Here is a 19,706-nt window from a genome sequence, read left to right on the forward strand (position 1 = left end):
CCACCATCAGAACTTGGCACCAAGGAGTCAAGAATTCAAGAAGACTGAGAACTACCGACCAAATAGGCAGCATAAAAACAAGCAAGGTCTGTGTTACCGGTGCGGATCACCAGGGCATCTAGTTAAAGACTGTCCTAATCCATGTGGGGAAAACTCATGATACAGATCGAGCACAATCACAAGGTTAAGGTAATTGCAATCCCCACATTTAGGGAGCAATGTAACATCCTGGGGTATCATAATTACTCATAGCCTAAGATAAGGAAGAAAAATCTAACAGTAAAATGTCAAGCTTAGTGTAGGACTTAGAACCAAACCAAATCGTTCCGAGTAGGGTATTACCGTCAAAGCTTGCAGAGTTTAGTGAAGTTTCTGGTTGGCGTTGGGCGAATGATCAAGACTCTTAGAGATAAGTGAATCAGAGGCATAGGGCAATAGTTTATCCACGTAGGAGGGCCCAAGGTGACGGTGGGTCACAACGAGGAGGATGTAGGCTGAAACTGATTTCTGAAATTTATTTGCGTTATCGGAAGTGAGACATCGCACTTATCCATACTTAAGATAAACCAGAACTGTAGGTGTCAATCCTAACAACCCAAAACCGCGAGGAAAAGGCATGACATAGATTTAGCTTTTAGCTGCAAATTGATCAGGTGGCGAGAGAGAGAGAGAGAGAGAGAGAGAGAGAGAGAGAGAGAGAGAGAGAGAGAGAGAGAGAGAGAGAGAGAGAGAGAGAGAGAGAGAGAGAGAGAGAGAGAGAGAGAGTAGAGATAAAGATTAGAGCCGAGGGCCGAATCATTCATAGTTACCTTGTGTACCATAACACCGTTAAAATCGGCAGAGCTTAGAGAGTCAGATGAGATGGGTAATAGAAACGAAGTCCGTTCAATTAAGCGTTCCCAGTGTGAAATACCGGTGATGTCAAAGGAAGAGGAAGAAAACAACAGAAAGACTTTCGATAATCAACTTACTGTAGTTTAATCTAAAAGCCAATTACAATATCACATTTGTCAAATCCTCCGTATACCATGGTTACATCACAAGTCAGCAGCCCAAACATTTCCATACTCATTACTTGAGCTTATTTCAACACTATAGTTGGCTATTTAGTATCTCTCCCGATCCTACTTCTTAGTTCATAGCTTGTCTACTTTTGGAAGCCCTTTTAACATTTAAAGCTGATTATTCTTTTAAAATTATTCAACTCCTCTATGCCTCAGCTTCACTTTCTATCTTGAAAATGTGCACTTGTTCTCAACTCACACGCAATCAACTTTCACCACAATCAACCACAAATTCACCCCTTACAATGCCATTAAACAAACTAGAACCGATCTTACCACAAGCCTACTCACTAATTCCCAACCTTATCAGCTCTCGTCATTTAGCCATACAAGACAAATATAAGTAACCCGCGAGTACCCGATAAATGTTGCAACACTCGTAATGAATTGGCCATCTTCCGAATTTTTACTCCTTACTTGCACGAACCTTGTCTGGACATACTTATGTCAATTCTGAACTTGAGAAATTTGTTGTGAGCGGAGTTGCTCACCTTTGCAATTTTTATTCTTCAGAATTCAGTTGAGACTTACTTGACTCAAAATTCCTTGATTTTCTCTCTCACGATTTTAAGATCGAATTCCTCTCTTACTATGAATCTTGATTTTTCTTCTTGTGCGTTTTGTTTATCATCTTGAGACATAGTACGGTCATCATACCAGATGTCCTTTTTCATTACTTATGAACTATGGTCGTGTGATGTGAACGTCTCTCAGCTTGATGTTTTTCAGAAGTTGCCTCGAGCTCGGTAAACATCTTGTATAGTTTCTAAAAATAGCCATCAGGAAGATAACTCATTAAGAGCAAAACTTTTAAAATATGGAAGATGGAATGCGTAGTATACCACAACAAGAAAAGATCTTTAGCTTTAATTTTGTCGACCGTGTTGTATGCGGTTCAATCGACGCATATGCACTGATTATTTAGATGCTCCAATATAGCAAGTTTTCGAACTTTGAGAGGAGAAAGCAACCTTTGTGTCGAGATTCATCACATCTAAACCTAATGATACATTAACCAAGGACTTAGGACATGGGTGGATGCAACCTTATGATGCCATGACGACGCCCCGGTAGAAAAAACTTCTAGCAGTAATCGAAGAATTTAATACCATTAGGTATTGTGAATTGAATGACAAAAATCCATCCACCTTTCACCTATCGGAGGAAAAATGACCAGGGTATATATTAAGGTGGCGTGATACGTTAGTCACTTGGGTATCGATCTAATCATGAGGAATTTGACACCTAAGTCTTAGATTGACAACAGAAACAACGGAGAAGGGATCACTGAATTCGAACAAAGATTTTAACTGCGTGAAGCTAGCAGGTAAAGAGAGAGGGAAGGCCTAGATAGTTGAAAAAGGGAAGTTGTACCTTCTTGGAAGATATCTCAACAAATTAGGAACGGTGAGCAGTTGAGACCAAGTGATTAAGACCGAGAAGTATTGAATCCGAAACGAGACTACTACCCACACTTCTTTTCAAATAACTGAATTTGAATTTTGAGGACAAAATTCTTAATTAGGTGGGTAGGATGCAAACCCCACAAAATTAGCGAATAATTAGCCAATAAATTAATTTTTAATAAAAAATTATAAATGTGAATATTATATTAAATTAGGATAGAGCTCATTAAAACGAGAATTTTGACACCAATTTCAAAGAATTTGGCCCAAGATTGGGCCGAACGGGCCAAATCGGTTGAACCGGGCCTAAAATGGGCCTAAGGCCCAACCTATTGGCCCAATAGCTTAAAGAGGAGAGTTCTCCTCTTCTCCCATTCAGCAAGCCACGCTGAAACACACAAGGGGGAGGAAGAACATAGCAAATTTCCCTAACCCTTGTTCCAAGTTCAAATCTCCAAATCTTCTCGCTCCGAGCTCCGATCGCCGCACAGTTTGCGGCCACCACGTCGAGCTCTACGAAGCCCGGTGCCCAATTTTGGTAAGAAACCTTGACTTCCATCTGAGCCTCTCATTCTCTTGGATTTTTGAAATTTTGGGGCTTTGGTTATTGAAATTCAATGTCTTGATGTTTAGGTTCAAATTAGCTTGAGGGGAACATACACTCTTGCTTGTGTGACGCTTGGATAAGGTGAGGATTTGAGAACCATAGTAAATTTCTTGAATTTACGTATTGGGTATTGAATTTGTATATGGATATGTGAACAATGTGAACTTAGGTGTTTATGCATATATTGGAACTTGATTTTGGACATTTTAGGCTTGGTGGAGGATTGGTGTTAATGCTTTGGTAATTTTTGGACTTGTGGGGATGTGTGGCTTCGGTGATTTGCCTTGGACAATACATGGAAATCAGCCAAGGTATAGTTTAGGTTTCACGTATGTAATATATAATGTCGTGTGAAAACTTAGGCTAGAGAACTATAGGATAGGTTGGAATGTAAATGAATGTTTGTTGCTTAGTATCTTTGTGGTAAATTGTGATACGTGTTGTGTAATTAATTAGATGACTATTACTAATGATAATGTCAAATTGTAAATTGATGAATTGATGGTTAATGGCTTGAGAATATGAATATATGAGTTGATGAATTGATGGTTAATGGCTTGAGAATATGAATATATGAGTTTAGGATAGTGAATTATGATTTTGTTGATGTATTTGGAAAGGGAATGTATGGTATTGGTGATTATGATATGGTAAAGTATGGTGGCTGTTGTGGTGTTGAGGAATGTGTGTTGTGCTGAGGATTTAGGAGTGTGGTAGGTTGGATTGAAGTTGCTTATTTTAAGAAAATTGAGGTTTTGAACTTGGTATGAAATTGGTTTTTGGCCAAACATCGGCGAGCCATAACTTGGCTTCCGGTCCCCCAAATGATTTCAAACTTATTTTATGTGAAAATTGGGTTCGTGAAGCTTACACCGTTCAAAGAACGGATGAAAAATGATTTAAAACGAAAAAGTTATGCGTGTCGGAAGTTTGAGGTTAAAAACTAAAATTCTGCAGCTTTTGAAACTTAGTGAAATTTTTGGAAAAACGCATGTCCATGTGTATGCGTGACATGGAATTTTTGCGTACGCATATACCTCCTTCGCGGATAAACGCTACTGCTTGGTTTGCATGCGTACACGTAAAGTGGGATGCGTACGCAAAATGGCCTAAATGCACCCCCACGCGTATGCGTGACATTTCAGTAGTGCACTTCCACATGTACACATGGCCCACGTGTACACGTGGCCCCTGTTTCAGCAAAATTGTATTTTGTGTTTTCAAGCCTAATTTCAAAATTTTAAACCTCCGTTTTCATTCTTTTAGCCCTAAACTATAGTAGTAAGTCTAGTAATGAGCTGAAGTTAGGAAAATGTGATAACATGAGAGTGAAGTAATAATCTTAAATGATGAATTAGGTATAATTTGCAATGATATGAGGTGTATGTATGAGACCATGCTAAACTATGGTTATAAAGAATGAATGTAAGGAAATGATGATGATAAATGATGAGATTTGGGATGATTGTGTGTGGATGGAAAGGTCGAGATGTGTATGTGGCCGAAATGATCGATATGACAAGGTCTGGGTGTGATCCCGCTTGCGTATTAACTTGGAAATATGTTTGAATGGCAAGTTGAGGACGGAAGTTCCCTCTCTTATCGTGACGAGGATGTGGAGAAGGTGGAAAGGCACTCTCCTTTGTATTGTTTCCCCCATATTCTTCTCTGGTTGCAAGGTGGAAAGGCACACTCCTTCGATGTGGAAGGGCACTCTCCTTTGTGAAACCTCTAGGAGAAGGTGGAAATGCACTCTCCTTCGTTTATGATCCTCCTGAAGATGTGCAACCTAGAGACCAATGTCTGGGTTAGCTACCAGATGTGTCAGATTCTGGCAAAGTAATCGACACGTGAGCTCACGGCCAGTAGGATAGACATTCATCATATGTATTTTGTTTGTTTGTTTGCTATGCCTTATTTGGGATTGACTAAATGAATATATATTGATAATTGTGATAATTGCTACTTGCACTACTTGTCTCCTACCTGTGCTTGCAATTGCATGTTTGTCTGTATTTGTAAACTCACTGGAGATGGAGGAATGCAGGAAAGGTGGATAGGATGAGTGTTAAGATAAAGTTTAAGTTGAGTTTAGAATTCCCTAGACACCTACCCCTTTTATGGTTTCTGTTTAGTAATTTTAAGCTTTATAATCTGAGTGTCGGCATTCTAGGATTGCCTTTCGCATTTCCAGGACCTTATATCTTATATGCATGGCACCTTTACCATGCTGAGAACCTCCGGTTCTCACCCCATACTGTGTTGTTGTTTTTCAGATGCAGGTCGAGAGGCTCCTCGGTAGGCGTCTGAACTTCTGTAATGGAGCAGTTTCTGGGTTTTATTTTGATGTATAGCTTATGTTTATATATGTACTTAACTCTCCAAACAGCTACTATATTCTATACCTCTTAGAGGTTTATGGATATTTAGGGTTTATTTTGTATTTTGGATTTGTGGATTATATATATATATGTATGTAAATATTCTCCGACCAGCCTTAGCTTCGCAGGCTGAGTTAGGGGCTTGTTATTTTGTCTCCTTGATCCTCTTATATTAACCTTTGTGTAACACCCTAACTACCAAAGCTCGCACTTCCGGCTGCGCGACTATGATAGTTCGGACATTACGACGACACTTATATTAATTAATACTAAAATATGAGCCTGTTTAAAACTTTAAACCGCAATACCGCTCCCAAAGATACTTTCGTTCGATAACGTACATCCATAAATATATACATAAATATATATAAATAATATTACAAACATAATCCAATACAATTCCTATCCCTCTTACAGATTATATCAAGATAAAGGCGAGGGTGCAGTAAACCATAACTAAAACAATACAGAGCATCACAACAACAATTAAATAAGCTCTTCGTAACTTCTGCGCCCATATCCTGAAAGGGGAAAAAATGTAGGGGGTGAGAACATCATCCTCGAAAGGGTTCTCAGTAGAGGGTTTTTGGGAATTACTGTAATAGGATACATGAAGATAAACCATACCAATGATTAATAACCATCTTATGCCTCTTTTAAAAAACAACCGTTTATAATAAAAGAGAAATCTGAAATCCTTTTTCTGAAAGAAGAAACTGTTCATTTAAAACAATATTCAAAAGCATTTCAGAAGGTTTATCTATGCTGAACCAAATTAGCCTTTCACGCATTTCCAAACCATAACCACAATACCGAAACCAACCATCGGTCCATCTCAATTCAACCACGGCCCTAGGCCCAAACAATCCAACCAACAACCAATCACCACAATCCAACAGAGTCCCAGATGCAAACACAGGAAGGAAGTTCAAGCACAAACAAACAGTTATTACAAGTAGAACAGTTAGCAATTAATCACATAGGCAAACCAAGTATAATATGCACACCCAACCAATGTCACACAAATGCATATGATGCATGCCTGTCCTTAGTGGCTGATGATATCATCTGTCGGTTATAGAGCCAACCTGACAAGTCCTGGTAGCTAACCATTGGACTGTCCCTCTGTCGTGCATCCCCAACTAGAGTTATACTCATCATAAACTTGATCATAATCATGATCCATATCCATCACCCTCACTGGTGAATATTTATCCATCACCATCACTGGTGAATATTTATGGGGGCGAGCTCATCCGGGCCTTTCACAGTGCCCGGCCACACTTACGACATTGGGTTAACAGAGCTTCGAGTCTCAACCTGGAGCACATGGTGGCTAGCCATTGCTACTACCCAGGGAAACCCTCATCTCCAATAGTGGAAGTGCAAAAATCACAATTATCAATAATTCAGCATATACATGCATTCATTCTCATCCATGGATCAACATCCATCTTAGCCATCCGGCTTACGGTTTAGTCCAGAACCAGCCAATATTGATAATCACACACAGCCATTCCGGCTCACGGTTCAATCCAGAACCAGTCAATATTCATAATCATATATAGCCATTCCGGCTCATAATAAAACAGCACTTCCACATTCAAAATCATCAAATTCATGAAATCAGCATTTAAGCCATAAATCATTTTCTCAATTCATTTCACTTTGAAATCAAGTTTCAACTTTTTTCAGCCTTGGCTTTAAAGATCTCATTTCTCAAATTATCTCAGGCTCATAAGCCAATTTTACTCAAGGAAAATTCCCTTTTTGAAATAAGCCACTCTCGGCTTCCTCTTTCCAAAACTTCCACAACCATGGAAAGTTAAAGATTTATTTCAAAGTATTCAAAATCACCCATACAACAATGGGATTTCATAACAAAAGTTTCTCGGCAGAGTCCCAAGTCTTTAGGGAAGGTCAACTTATATAAATTTCTTAAAATCTATTGAAACTTTTAAAATCATAGATTCCCGGTTCAAGTAAATAAAACTGAATTTATTATGAAACCGATCATACAAAATCACAAGTTCCAACCCGGTCCAAAAATCAACTCATTTGAAACGGAACCGGTTCATTTGAATCAAACCACTTTCAGGTTTCTTTTTGGAACCCATTTTTCTAACTCTTCCAAAATGCCTCAAACTTGATTACTCAATCAAAAGTCTAAATTCCTTTAAAATCACTAAAAGCTCCTTTTTATATTGAAATCAATATTAGAGCCTCATTCTTTCCTTCAGTGATTCAAACTGTACAAATAGTTCGTTTCTAAATAAGCTGAACTCAACGCATAAAGTTCATTAAATAAATTAAGCTTGAAAACATAAATATTCTCTTAATAAATCAATTAATACAATTTCTCAAATCCAACCCTTTTTAAATAACTTTACAAACAAGAGTAGGATTTTGTAGAAATTTCGGCAGCACCTCCCCTAAAACTTGGACTTTTGCCACCCGGTTCGGGTCCCAACTAAACCGATTCTCATTCCTTTTTAACAGCCCAAAACCAGAAATCAATTCAAAAGCAAGCTAAATCCAACAGTCGCCTCAGTGGCATATCTCAAGGAAACTATTTCAGAAATCAACTCAATATCAATCAATTTAACTCATTCCCAAAGCTTTAAAGAATCGGTTCAGCAACAAATCATTTATCAAAACCAAATCAGTGAAAGCAAACCAGGCTGAATTTCAAAGAGTATTCTATCTTTCACATCATCAAAACAATTGACTCAATTCAAACCAATCCTCAACGGATTAAACTCAGATTTCAAATATTTAAAGAATCAGCTTCAAAACATTACATTTCACAAAGCCGCACAACAATTCAGCCAAACAAACATTCATAATCATTCGATACAATCAAATTATACATAAGGCCGATACAATCACCAAATACACAATATCTCACACCAGTATCCATATGTAATAATTCCAATACACAAAACATAGTTTTTGGAAAGCGCCCCTACCTCAAAACGCAAATCCATAACCCAAATGCCTCACAGGGTCCTTTCCGCCTCAACCCGAACTGACGGCAACCAAGACCTCAGCTCCCAGCCACGTTCGCAATAACCATAGCAACACTAATCGCAACATACAATAATCAGGACTCGACCCCATGTTATTAAAACTCATATTCATTAACCGAACACAACAGAATACTAACGCGAGGCTTTTCGAAACATGATTTCTTACCAAACAGAGAACTCGGTGGCTGTTTCCAGCAACAGAGGCAACGAAGGCCAGGTGCGGCGACACCCAGTGACTCGTCCTCCCTCTACGCGACTCAGATGACCGCTGCAGCAACAAGCCGTGACTATGGTATTCTCGAAATTCAAAAGAAACAGAATCCATTAACAAGACCTTACCGGCAGTGTATTCCGGTGACGGTAAATGGCGTTTTCCGGCGGCCAGGCACGGCGGCACGACTGACTTCTCCTCCAGGAATGGCTGTGACAGAACCAGAAACAGGGGAAAGGCTCACCAAATCAGTAAGGGTTCTAATGGCGGCTTTTTCCGACAGAGGAAGCGTTAGCCTCGCGCAGCACGGCGGTTCCAACAGAGGCGGCGCCGGTGACGCAAGCACGGTCGGGTGCGGTGGCTGGACTCCCAGCTCAGCCCCAGATCTCTCGCATCTGCTCTGCTCCCAAGCTCTCCCTCTCTGCTCTACCATAAATGACGGCGACTGTCTCGGTGGCAAAGGTGATGGCGGCACGGTGAGGACGACGGCGTTAGCACACGGCGGCGCAACGGGTCGTGCTCCTCGCGTCACTGGCCCGCGCTTTCCTCCCTCAAAGTCGCGCAGTTTCTCTCCTCTGGGATCCCTCGACATTGACGACTCCTCGGCGACGGCGCGGCTAGGAGTGATGGTGTGACGAGCAGAGGCGGCGGCACGGCGTGGACGCGGTGGTGATGAAGGCTGGAAGGTGGGGTGAGGCTGGACGGCAACCCAGCAGTTGCGGCTCTGCCTCGCGTGCCCTGTCTCGCGCTCTCTCTTCCGCCCGTGACTTTGGTTCACGGCTTCCTCTCCTTCGACGGCGACACGACGGCGACACGACGGCGCGGTGGCAGTGATGCCCGCCGGCGCCGTCCTTCCTCTTCCCCTCTCCACTTCTCTGATCTCCTGTTTCCCTCCTCCCTTTCTTCGTTTCTTTCTTTCAGGGAATCAAAGGAAACTTTGTGTGCTGTTGCTTTGGGGGGAAGGGTTTCGGCTGCTGAGGGCTAGGGAGCTAAGTGTGGGCAAAAAGGGAACCGGGTCGGTTAACGGGTTACTGGGTTAGAGTTTCCTTATTTTGAAAATTAGGGTTAGGGGTAATTTGGTAGTTTCGAATAAAATTGGGAATAATATAATAATTGAAACCCAAATTAAATCCAACACTAATTATATATAGAAAATACTATTTGTTCATCAATTTCACAAATTATTTTCAACAAAATGTCTCCACCAAATAATTAGAAATAATATACTTATTTTCTTCATTTTCCAAAATAGTAATATCAATATTCTAAAATATTAATTATTTAGTCCAAAATCATATAAAAATCCTTTTTATTTCACAACTACTAACTATATGATTTACATATAGAAAATAATCCAATAATTATAAAATTGGATAATAATCATAACTCGTCTCAAATTCAATAAATCAAAACTTGCCTTAATTACCTTTAATAAAATAATTTCTGAAATTAAGGCTATAAATAACCATATGATTTGAGACTTGATCATAAAAAAACTTTTCAAAGGTTCTGGGTCTTACACTTTGTATAAACTTGCTAGTGAACTTAGTTTTCTTCGCGCACAAGTAATCACGTTTTCTGAGTGTTGCGCTAATGCGCTTTTTATTTAGCGATTTTTCTTTATCCGTTATTCAAGGCTCCTCGTATATTGTATTCTCTTCAATATTATTATGTATATATTTTATTTTTAGAGGTCGTAATACCACACTACCTCTACTTTATGGCTTAAGCGTAAAACTCTGTGTGGTAGGGTGTTACAGTGTGGTTAGGTTCTCACCCCCTACAGCTTTATCTTTTCAGGAGACGAACGAAAAGGCTTACGAAGAGTTTAATTGCTACTTTGCTTATACGATTTTGTTGTGAAATTAGTTTAATTGTTATTTATTTTTCCCTCGCCATCAATATTATATTTTAAAAGAGGGACATGAATTGTATGTTCTGTATGTATATTATATTCATAAGCTACTTATGTAAGAATCTTTGTTCATATGTATATGCTTGTCTGTTTTTAAGATAAAGTATTTTTCCAGTTTTTCAAAGAAAACAGCGATATGGTTTCGAGTCAAAGGTTCCTATTTTATTATTAAGTATATAAAGTTGTTGTAATACTTTTTGCTATCAGAATGGCGCAGCCGAAAGCGTGACATTCTGATAGTGAGGGTGTTACATGAAGTATGCAATAATGCATGCTTTTTGGAAAGTAAGCAAAAGCAAAAGCTGAAAAAAAAAACTTGAACCGCAAGAATTTTGGTGGAGGAATTTGTCTCTTTGATCCAGTAAATGCATTCCAAACTATTATCTTTGCTTCATATTGCAACAGGTTGTAAGAAAGACATATATTTCCATTCTCTATGCCTATTACCATTACTTTGTCAGCATCACCCAACTCTGCTAGCAGTGAGAAAAATAGTCAATTATCTCGTTTTGGATCGAGTCTAATGAAGCAATTTTTCCCCTCTCCAGGTTGGAAAGAAAACATGAATTAGAATGGAAGGATGAGCCTGTGAAAACAATTGATAATACTTTGAGACAAACTCTAAACCTGATTGCGTTTCTCTCCAATCATGTGACAAGAATTTGCACTTGCAAACGGTAGCAGGGTCAGTTTGGATAAAATATAGAAGATTAAATCTTTAGGTAATGAAGGTATTGCATGTTTGTGAGCTGCAGCATAGTTTTCCATGTTACAAAAAAGGATATGATAAGTTTTCTCTTCCAACTGTGAAAGGGCTGAGTTTAACGAAATAACTAAAAAGAGAGGGGTTGAGGTCAATTGGAAGGAAACCATTAGAACGGCTGGGGTGGATGTAGCTTATTTTGGCCTTATTTTATCATGTAAGTCCTATATGAAAACCGATATTAATAATATACATGTTAGTAAATCATTTTTGATAAAAGTTGCATTTAAAGATATCCAGTCGGTGAAGTGATTGTTCTCTGAGCAGATAAGGTCACTGTTTTGTGAAAACATGATGTCATGAGTTATATAGGTCTTAGTGGGTAATATCCAATACAATCACTCATTAATTAGTCTAATTCAGTTTTGCAAAGGAGATGGAAAAGATGGAACTTAGTTACTTTATCTGTTTCCATATAACTAAAATTTGTTTAGCTATACTAAACTAAGTCTTCTACTATTTCAAACTAAGTTAGTTGAAGTAGTTAATATTTAGTGTAATATATATATATGGATATAAAAAGATAACTTTACAACTAAAAAATATTAAACATTTAAAATAAAGATTGACAATAAATTAAACAATAAATATTTAGTAATAATTTTATTTTTTATATCATTTTTATATAGTTTTTGTGTAAGTATTTTTGAAAAGCTTTTTTTTTTTTTTTTTTTTTAGCAGATTACTTATCAGAATATTGATCATATTTGTATATACCTTAATAGTGTACAATAAATATTTAGTAATAATTTTATTTTTTGTATCATTTTTATATAGTTTTTGTGCAGCTATTTTTGAAATTCTTTTTGTTATCAAACAACAGATTAATTATCGGAAGATTCATGATATTTGTATATATCTTAATAGTGTTGGATGTCTTGGGAGTTTTGAATTTTATTATTTATAATTTTTTTTAAGTTAAATATATTTTATATCTTATATTGTATTAAGGTTTACTTTTGTTTAAATCACGTAAATCAAATGTTTTATTATAATAATAATGAAAGCTTTTTTTAATTAAGCTACACATATCATGACTTAAAATCTTTTTTTTTTTATCTTTTTTACTTCATTGGTATACCAAAAGTTTTGAACTTTATAATCCTATCAACCATTTGTATTTTGTTCTGAAGTAGTGATTAATGCATTAACTATGTTTCTACTTTAAATTGTAAGTTGTCATAGCTAGTTGATTTATTTTATTAATCAAATAGTACCTTAAATTTTTTTGAAAAAAAAAGTTTAAAATAGTGACATTACTTATTTTTCTACATTTACTCTTATAAAGCATAAAAAACTGAGTACAAATTAATTTTAACTTGAAAAGATGAATTGTTAACTTCCTAATAATTTTCATGTATAATTTATAATATTTTAAAAATATTGATTAATTAATACTTGATTTAAATGAAAAAAGAATAATTTTTTCTGATATCCTACTCAGCCTTATTTATCTTTAATTTAGTTAAACTCTTCTTGTATTACAATGGTAAAGAAAGTTTTTATAAAACTTCGTTGATTACCAAAGATGTTGAAATTAATATTTTATACTAAAACAATTTTAACATGTAGCTTATTTTCTATATATGCTCATATGAAGCATATAAATAGTTGAGTACAAAATAAGTTTTTTTTTTAATAGATTTTGTAATCCTTGCTTCTTTCTTAAGGCCACAGTTTTTATTATGAATTTGGCTTATTTCTTGTAGGTAACTCCTTTTTTCTAAGTTGAAAGTTTGAAAAATAATATTATCATTTGTTATGAAAGCTTTGAGCTCAGTTAACTCACATGTTGACTACTTAATTGTGCTGACAAACATCACACGATGACTATACTTAATATGCTTACTAAAGAGCAAAAGCATAAACATAAAATACATAGGTAGAAATGTCTAAAAACATCTCACACAAACAACATGACATAGGAACAATAGACACACATTCCATTACAAAGCTAAAAAGGAAGAAAAAATTTAGGGTAAAGTATTAAATTGGTCCCCTACGTTTGGGCGTAATCCTGTTTTGGTCCTTAAGGTTTAAAGTGTCCTATTTGAATTCAAAAAAGTTTTATTTAGCTTCAATATAGTCCCATCGTGAGGTCAAAGTTAAATAATTAACGGAATGTCCTACATGACAGCAGTATAAGAACAATATCGATAATCGGGAGAACAAGTACAAGCTCCAGAGTCACAAAATCAACCGTAGATGCATCAATACATTTATTTATCATTTTTTTATAATTTAAATGAAATATTTTCTATAAAACTTAAGAGAATGATAAATAAATGTATTGATGCATCTATGGTTGATTTTGTTCCTTTGGAGTTTGTACTTGTTCTCCAAATTATCGACCTTGTTCTTGTACTGTTGTAATGTAAGATATTTCGTAAATTATTTAATTTTGACCTTATAGTGGGACTAAATTGAAGCTAAATAAATTTTTTTTGGATTCAAATAGGACACTTTAAACCTTAAAGACCAAAACACGATTACGCTCAAACGTAGGGGACCAATTTAGTACTTTATCCAAAAACTTAATTAGAAGGACACCAGATGCATACACCTAACACAAAACTATCATTAAGGAACCAAACTTGCATATCACACAGGGAATAGTCCTGGGTAGAATTTGTGTAGTGTCTATAGTTTGACTACATTGTCATAATTAACCCATTGAAGGGTCTTCTTTGAGCCAATAGCTGGACTATAGCAGCGTATATGAAAGTGAGTGAATCTGAAGTCATGTATATCTTCAACTTCTAGATGCCTTTCCTTAATCTAAATAATATCATCATCAACAATAGTAGCAGGTATGTAAGACGGTCCAATACCGTTGTAGAAAAATAGTTTAGTCCAGTTAAAGCTAGAACTATTCTGGTCAAGCTGCCAAATGACTGAGTTATATGAGTAATCATCACCATTATTAGCAACAACACATAGGTGCCCACTTCGGACTAAAAGAGTATGGGAACGTTGAAGTCTTTCTTCTGGAAGTAAAATCTGATCAAAGGAGTAAGTGATAATGTTGAAAGAAACTATATAAGGAAGATGAACATCATCTTCATCAGTAATGACAATAACCCAATAAACGACACTATTAAATGACACATAGGTTGGATTCAACCTACGTGCATTCTCTAGGTATGGAACTGTAACATTCCAATTTCTTCTAAAACTTGTATACATGGTTAAAACACATGTAGAGCTATCTGGATTTTCCATGTACACGTGCAGCAGAGCATAATCAAGCGTGTTTGGATAGTACATAAAAGAGTAAAGAAATGCACAACCCTCACAATAGCGTTTATGAAGGTCAGAAATGATTTTAGAGTAACTGAAAATGGGATTCCAGGTGAGCAAGTAGCTTCTGTTACCCATAGAAGAGTAGCGTATACAAATAATGCTATTCTCAACTCCAACTATCTGGAACCAACCTTCAGCAGTTAACATGAATGGGAAGTGAAGTGGAAAAGTCTCACTAGTTAAGGCACTCATATGACTTTGTCCAATCAGAAGAGTAGCAAAAGTGAGCAAAGAGGGAACAACTCTTGCTCTTCCACCTTCTTGCAATCTCTTCTAAAAAAACATATGAGCTGAGATTTTTTCTCCAAAATCTGCATGTTACTCGAGTATTGAGAATGGTAGAAACATCACATAGATAAAAAATTTTCAGAATAAACTCCATCGGAAGATCTGGAATGTTAACCCTTTTAGGAGGAACATCACTCATGGTGGTATTATTGGTAATGAAATACTGGCTTATTGTAGAGACGGGAGGAAGGGTCAGTAGAAGACTTATTTGAGTGTTTTAGTTTAACTGTGAAGACTTATTTGAGTTTTGATATAGTATTTATAGAAGGATGTATATATCACTTGTAGGATAACAATATTAAGGTCACCCGCCTAATGCCTTTGAATAAACTAAATATGGAAAAAAAGCAATGCTGTCAAGAAATAGAAAAAAAATATATTCATTAATTCTCAGTTTAATGTTACCAATTAATAAATGAAAAAGAGAATGCTTGGTCTTATTTGGTGAAGACATGTCAACGTTGGATACTGTTTTTACCTCAAATTATTTTTTGAAGTGTAATTAAGTTGTCAAATAGACTATATAAGTTAAAGCATTGCATGTGTGTTCCTTGACTTAATTCTACTTATATCCTCTGTTGTAGGTATATATTGCATTTTATCTTTTTTTTAGTAAATAGAAAAGTTTTTTTATTCATTTATATAACTACAATATTATACAATATTACAACAGATTCATCTATTATTAAATTAGACCAACAATATATGAAGTGGGTAATTGTTTGGCCAGTCAAATCATTGGGTTTCATCAGCTGTTAATATATAATCTAAATTGAGAAAATTCCTGATGCAATTTTCATCGATTATTGGATTTACTTCAATAAACTTCAAACAATTGACACATACTGAAGGAAATAATGCCTCTCATGTTGATACGAAACCACTCATTAATTAGTTTTGTAGAAGATAGAAAAGAAATCATTTTCTAGATACTTTATTTCATTTTTTTAACTAAGGTTTGTTTCATTCTATTGCTTAAGATATCTTTTCCAAGGTGATACTATTTCAAACTAAGATATCTAGAATAGTTAATATTTAACTTAGTAGGGGAAAATAATTTTGTCTTATTTGTATGAGATTTACTATAACAATGTAACTTTATATTCAAACTGACAGGAAATAGAGAACTTGATATTAATAGTAAGAGATATTAATTAGACAACATCTCGTTAAATAAATAGAATAATATTGATTAGGTGGTATACAGAATTGATTGCCTAAGATGATATGACCTCAATTTAAAGGTTACTATAGCAAAGCTCCAGAGATATATTTTACCAACTGTATTTTATTTAGCATAATTAGCCTAATTTCTTGCTTGTAAAAGTCATTGGTACTCCAGTAATGATGATAGTTCCTATGTAGACAAATTTGAATATGCTCACTTAAATATTTGATGTGGGAAAAATGGTTTGATTAGGTGTGTATATATATATATATACCCAAATAGAAATAATTGTATCTTTTTTTTTCTCAATTATCATGTTAATATCAATTTAAACATTTTTGGTCATACACATGTTAAATTTATTTAGAGTTTTTTATTGTCTTTTATAATATGCATGAAATTACTGTGTGTGCAAAATTTTTTAATATCACAGTAGACACTACCTTCATATAAGTCTCGTAATATTAAAGTAAGTGTTTAAGAAAAATCCATTACAGGGCATCTTTTTTTTGGCATTGTAAATATATATGGATATTGTATACCTTTATAGTTCCAATTCTAATTGTTACAATGCTTCTCATTGGATTTTTTTATAGTGAAAAGTTTTGTTTACACTCATCTTTTCATAGGTAATTAGACTTAACTATATTAGACACTCAAAAGACTAAGTAATATGTTATTAGTAAGCATGGAGATGCGGTTGCAAACATGTTCAACATAAACTTCCAAATCATGATACAAGAACTCTCAAGACATTAAAATGTCAAAGCATTAGAATGTATAGGAATTATATACCTGTATTCTTGCTTATCGATCTGATTAGAAAGTGTTCTAAATAAATGCTTTGAAAGTAAGTTTGTGAAACATATAAATTTCAAGTAAAAAAAAAATGTTAGATTCGTGTTGAGCTTTATTCATTAATAAAGAGACTTCCATATCATAGAGCATAGCTACATTAAGCAAGAAAATTAACATTAAGTTGGCAATAAAGATGTCAGCCAAGTTAAGATATCTATTAACCCGATAAGTTTATACCACTAAGCAAATATGTTAGTTTCTTTTACAACTTACTGCAGTACTTCATAGTATATATAAAAAGGCACTTAATTAGATTACAATATCACAAAAATAGTAGAAAATGACAAACACAAAGAAAACATTAAGGACGTTAACTATAGCATTGCTGATACAAATGGATCCCACTTATTAAAGCTAATTTCAGCATATATGCTATATCAGTTAGACAATACATATAAATAATGATATATAGTTTCCCTAGAGACTTTAGAATAGCATACAATAATTGTTAGACCATGTATATATACTAATCTAGGACAATGGTGGTGAAATTCACATTCAGTGATTTAATATACGTAGAAAGTGGGAATTCCACCACTTGAAGTGTTCTTCTTTGCTGATTTTTTTGTATCTAACTTGGTGATGGTGAACTGAGTTCATCTAGTTGGTTGAAAAGTATCTTTAACTGTTATCAAATAATCATGAGTCAAATACTTTGGATATTCTGCTGATCCATGACCCCGAAACTGAGACCACAACTCCCAAGAGTAGCCTTGATTGCCTTCTTTAATTTTCCAGATGAGCCACCTATAACTGCCTGATTTAGCATGAACAGCAGCATAATATAAACAACCTTGACAGATTAAAAGCTGCTGAATTATAGCTCTAACTTCCACAGGGATCAAAATGAATCTAAACTGATTGGTAAAAATTGAAAAGTGAATAATACACTATGGGCTTGTCACTATATGATTGTTCCAATTCAACCAATAAACGATGCCATGGTTAACAACATACTTAGAATCAACACCCTGAACATATGGAGGGCAGGGGAAATTACTATTCCAATGGCTAGTCACTGATGAGTATGAAGTCAACCATGATTGTGAGTTAAGAATTTTCTTATAAATATTTATCCACACATACCCAACCAAATCAGGAAAGTACAGGAATGCATAAATGGAGGCACAAATACAACAATGATGTTGCATAGGGTCCGAAATTGGTGTTACCTGATCAGTATTAGGATTCCACACGATGAGATTACTTGGGTGACTAATGCATGAATACCTAATGGTCATGCAGCCATTATCAGTATTGATCACTTCGAATTGGCCCTGAAAGTTCCTCAAGAATGGAATGTGCAGGTGTTCATTCTCCCCAATATCCACATTAAATCTAAAAACCCAACTCCCTAATGATCTTCGTCCCGTGAGACCAAAGTGAACATAAATGGAAGCTGGCATCTTCTTAGCAGCATGCAGATGCTTGAAGACAAACTCCTCGGTCCCCAGCTCCCAGTTCCAAAAGCTGCACAGGGTTATGCTGCGACCAACCGTATTGACATCGGCTCCAGCAAAAATCTCCAATATGAGGTCGTCTGAAAGAAGTAACAATGTCTGAGGTTTGGAAGGTGGATTAGTCATTCTAAAATTTGGTTTGCTTGAATGAAGAAAAGAAGCTAATTACCACTATCAATTATATGTATAACTCCAATATAGTAGGATGTATATGGCTACTTGTCATATTAAGAAAGAGATGCTAACCTTATATAAACTACATAAGTGGTATGAGTTATACAGGGCCATAATTACTTGGGGTTATAGTTTTCAGTTTTTTTTTCATATCCAAATGTTATGAGTTAGGTAACATTAATGGTTGCAGAAAAAAAAATTTCATTACTAATCAGCTGTTAAAGTTTAGTTATAGCAATACTAACCTGGTTTGGTTATTTCAACTTAGTACTTATGTTTAATAAAGAGATTGAGAAGTATATATGATATATATATATATATACAACAACTTTCGAAAAATCATAAGAAATCAGGTTCACTTAGTTGATATTAATGCATGGTTTAAGTACGGGTAAGATAAAGCAACAATAATGAAAAGGGAAAGTATGAGGAGCCAATGAAATATTTATACAATATGTACAATGGAGGTTTAGGGAGTATTAGAGATATAATCATTAGTGTTACATTTTCCCATCAGCTGAAGCTTTTGGGATGAGTGGTATCATGACATGGTATTAGAGCGCTAGATTTGAAAGGTTAAGAGTTCGATCCTTGGTGAACCCCAAAATCAGTTTAAGCTTTTGGGAAGATGTTTATTATCGCTAGTACTCGGATGGTTATTCTAGATAGTATGGGGGATGTTCATTTTGTAATTCAATAACTCATTGTACATATTGTACAAATAGTCCATTGTCTCCCTAGCGGGATCCGAATGAAAATGGCAGTTCTTTCTTTCAGTCTGGGTTCTAACTTGGCTTAAAATTAGCCAGGCAAAATTCAACTACAAAAGGCACACTTCTGGTAAACTACTGCGGCTTTTTTTTATTGGACAAAAGCTTCTCATATCTGATAACAATAAATACACACATAGGAATTGCTGCTCCCTGTTTATTAGACATAAAGGGGTACCCTATCTCATTTTTTGGAGTTGGATATCACATACATAAATACTTCCCAATTTAAGAGCAACCTGCTTCTTTTTTCCCATCAAATCATAAGCAAAGCTGCTATATATCTATCTTTTCGCCAATTTTTTTGTC

The 19,706-nt window shown here is 35.5% G+C and overlaps 2 protein-coding genes across 2 annotated transcripts; both read right to left on the bottom strand.

The window, feature by feature from the left end:
• Positions 1–8,649: 8,649 nt before the first annotated feature.
• LOC148579156 (uncharacterized) lies at positions 8,650–11,063 on the bottom strand. Its single transcript, XM_088488995.1, has 3 exons — positions 10,930–11,063; positions 8,827–9,612; positions 8,650–8,755 (listed from the first exon to the last, which is right to left on the bottom strand). Exons 1-3 carry the CDS (start codon positions 11,061–11,063, stop codon positions 8,650–8,652), a joined length of 1,026 nt encoding a protein of 341 aa, XP_088345121.1.
• A 3,091-nt stretch (positions 11,064–14,154) lies between these two features.
• On the bottom strand, positions 14,155–14,871 carry LOC148579157 (uncharacterized). The gene has a single exon (XM_088488999.1). It carries the CDS (start codon positions 14,869–14,871, stop codon positions 14,155–14,157), a length of 717 nt encoding a protein of 238 aa, XP_088345125.1.
• Positions 14,872–19,706: the final 4,835 nt, after the last annotated feature.

This window comes from Arachis ipaensis, chromosome B10 (genome assembly GCF_059453495.1).
Source record: "Arachis ipaensis isolate K30076 ecotype BB chromosome B10, ASM5945349v1, whole genome shotgun sequence".
NCBI lineage: Eukaryota > Viridiplantae > Streptophyta > Magnoliopsida > Fabales > Fabaceae > Arachis > Arachis ipaensis.

Coding starts and splice junctions, on each gene's coding strand:
- LOC148579156 (XM_088488995.1), bottom strand. CDS start 11,063: ATGGTAATAGGCATAGAGAATGGAAATATATGTCTTTCTTACAACCTG. Junction 9,613..10,929: donor CCAAAATTCTTGCGGTTCAA/GTTTTTTTTTTC, acceptor ATTCCCTGAAAG/AAAGAAACGAAGAAAGGGAG. Junction 8,756..8,826: donor GTCACCGGAATACACTGCCG/GTAAGGTCTTGT, acceptor TTGTTGCTGCAG/CGGTCATCTGAGTCGCGTAG.
- LOC148579157 (XM_088488999.1), bottom strand. CDS start 14,871: ATGAGTGCCTTAACTAGTGAGACTTTTCCACTTCACTTCCCATTCATG.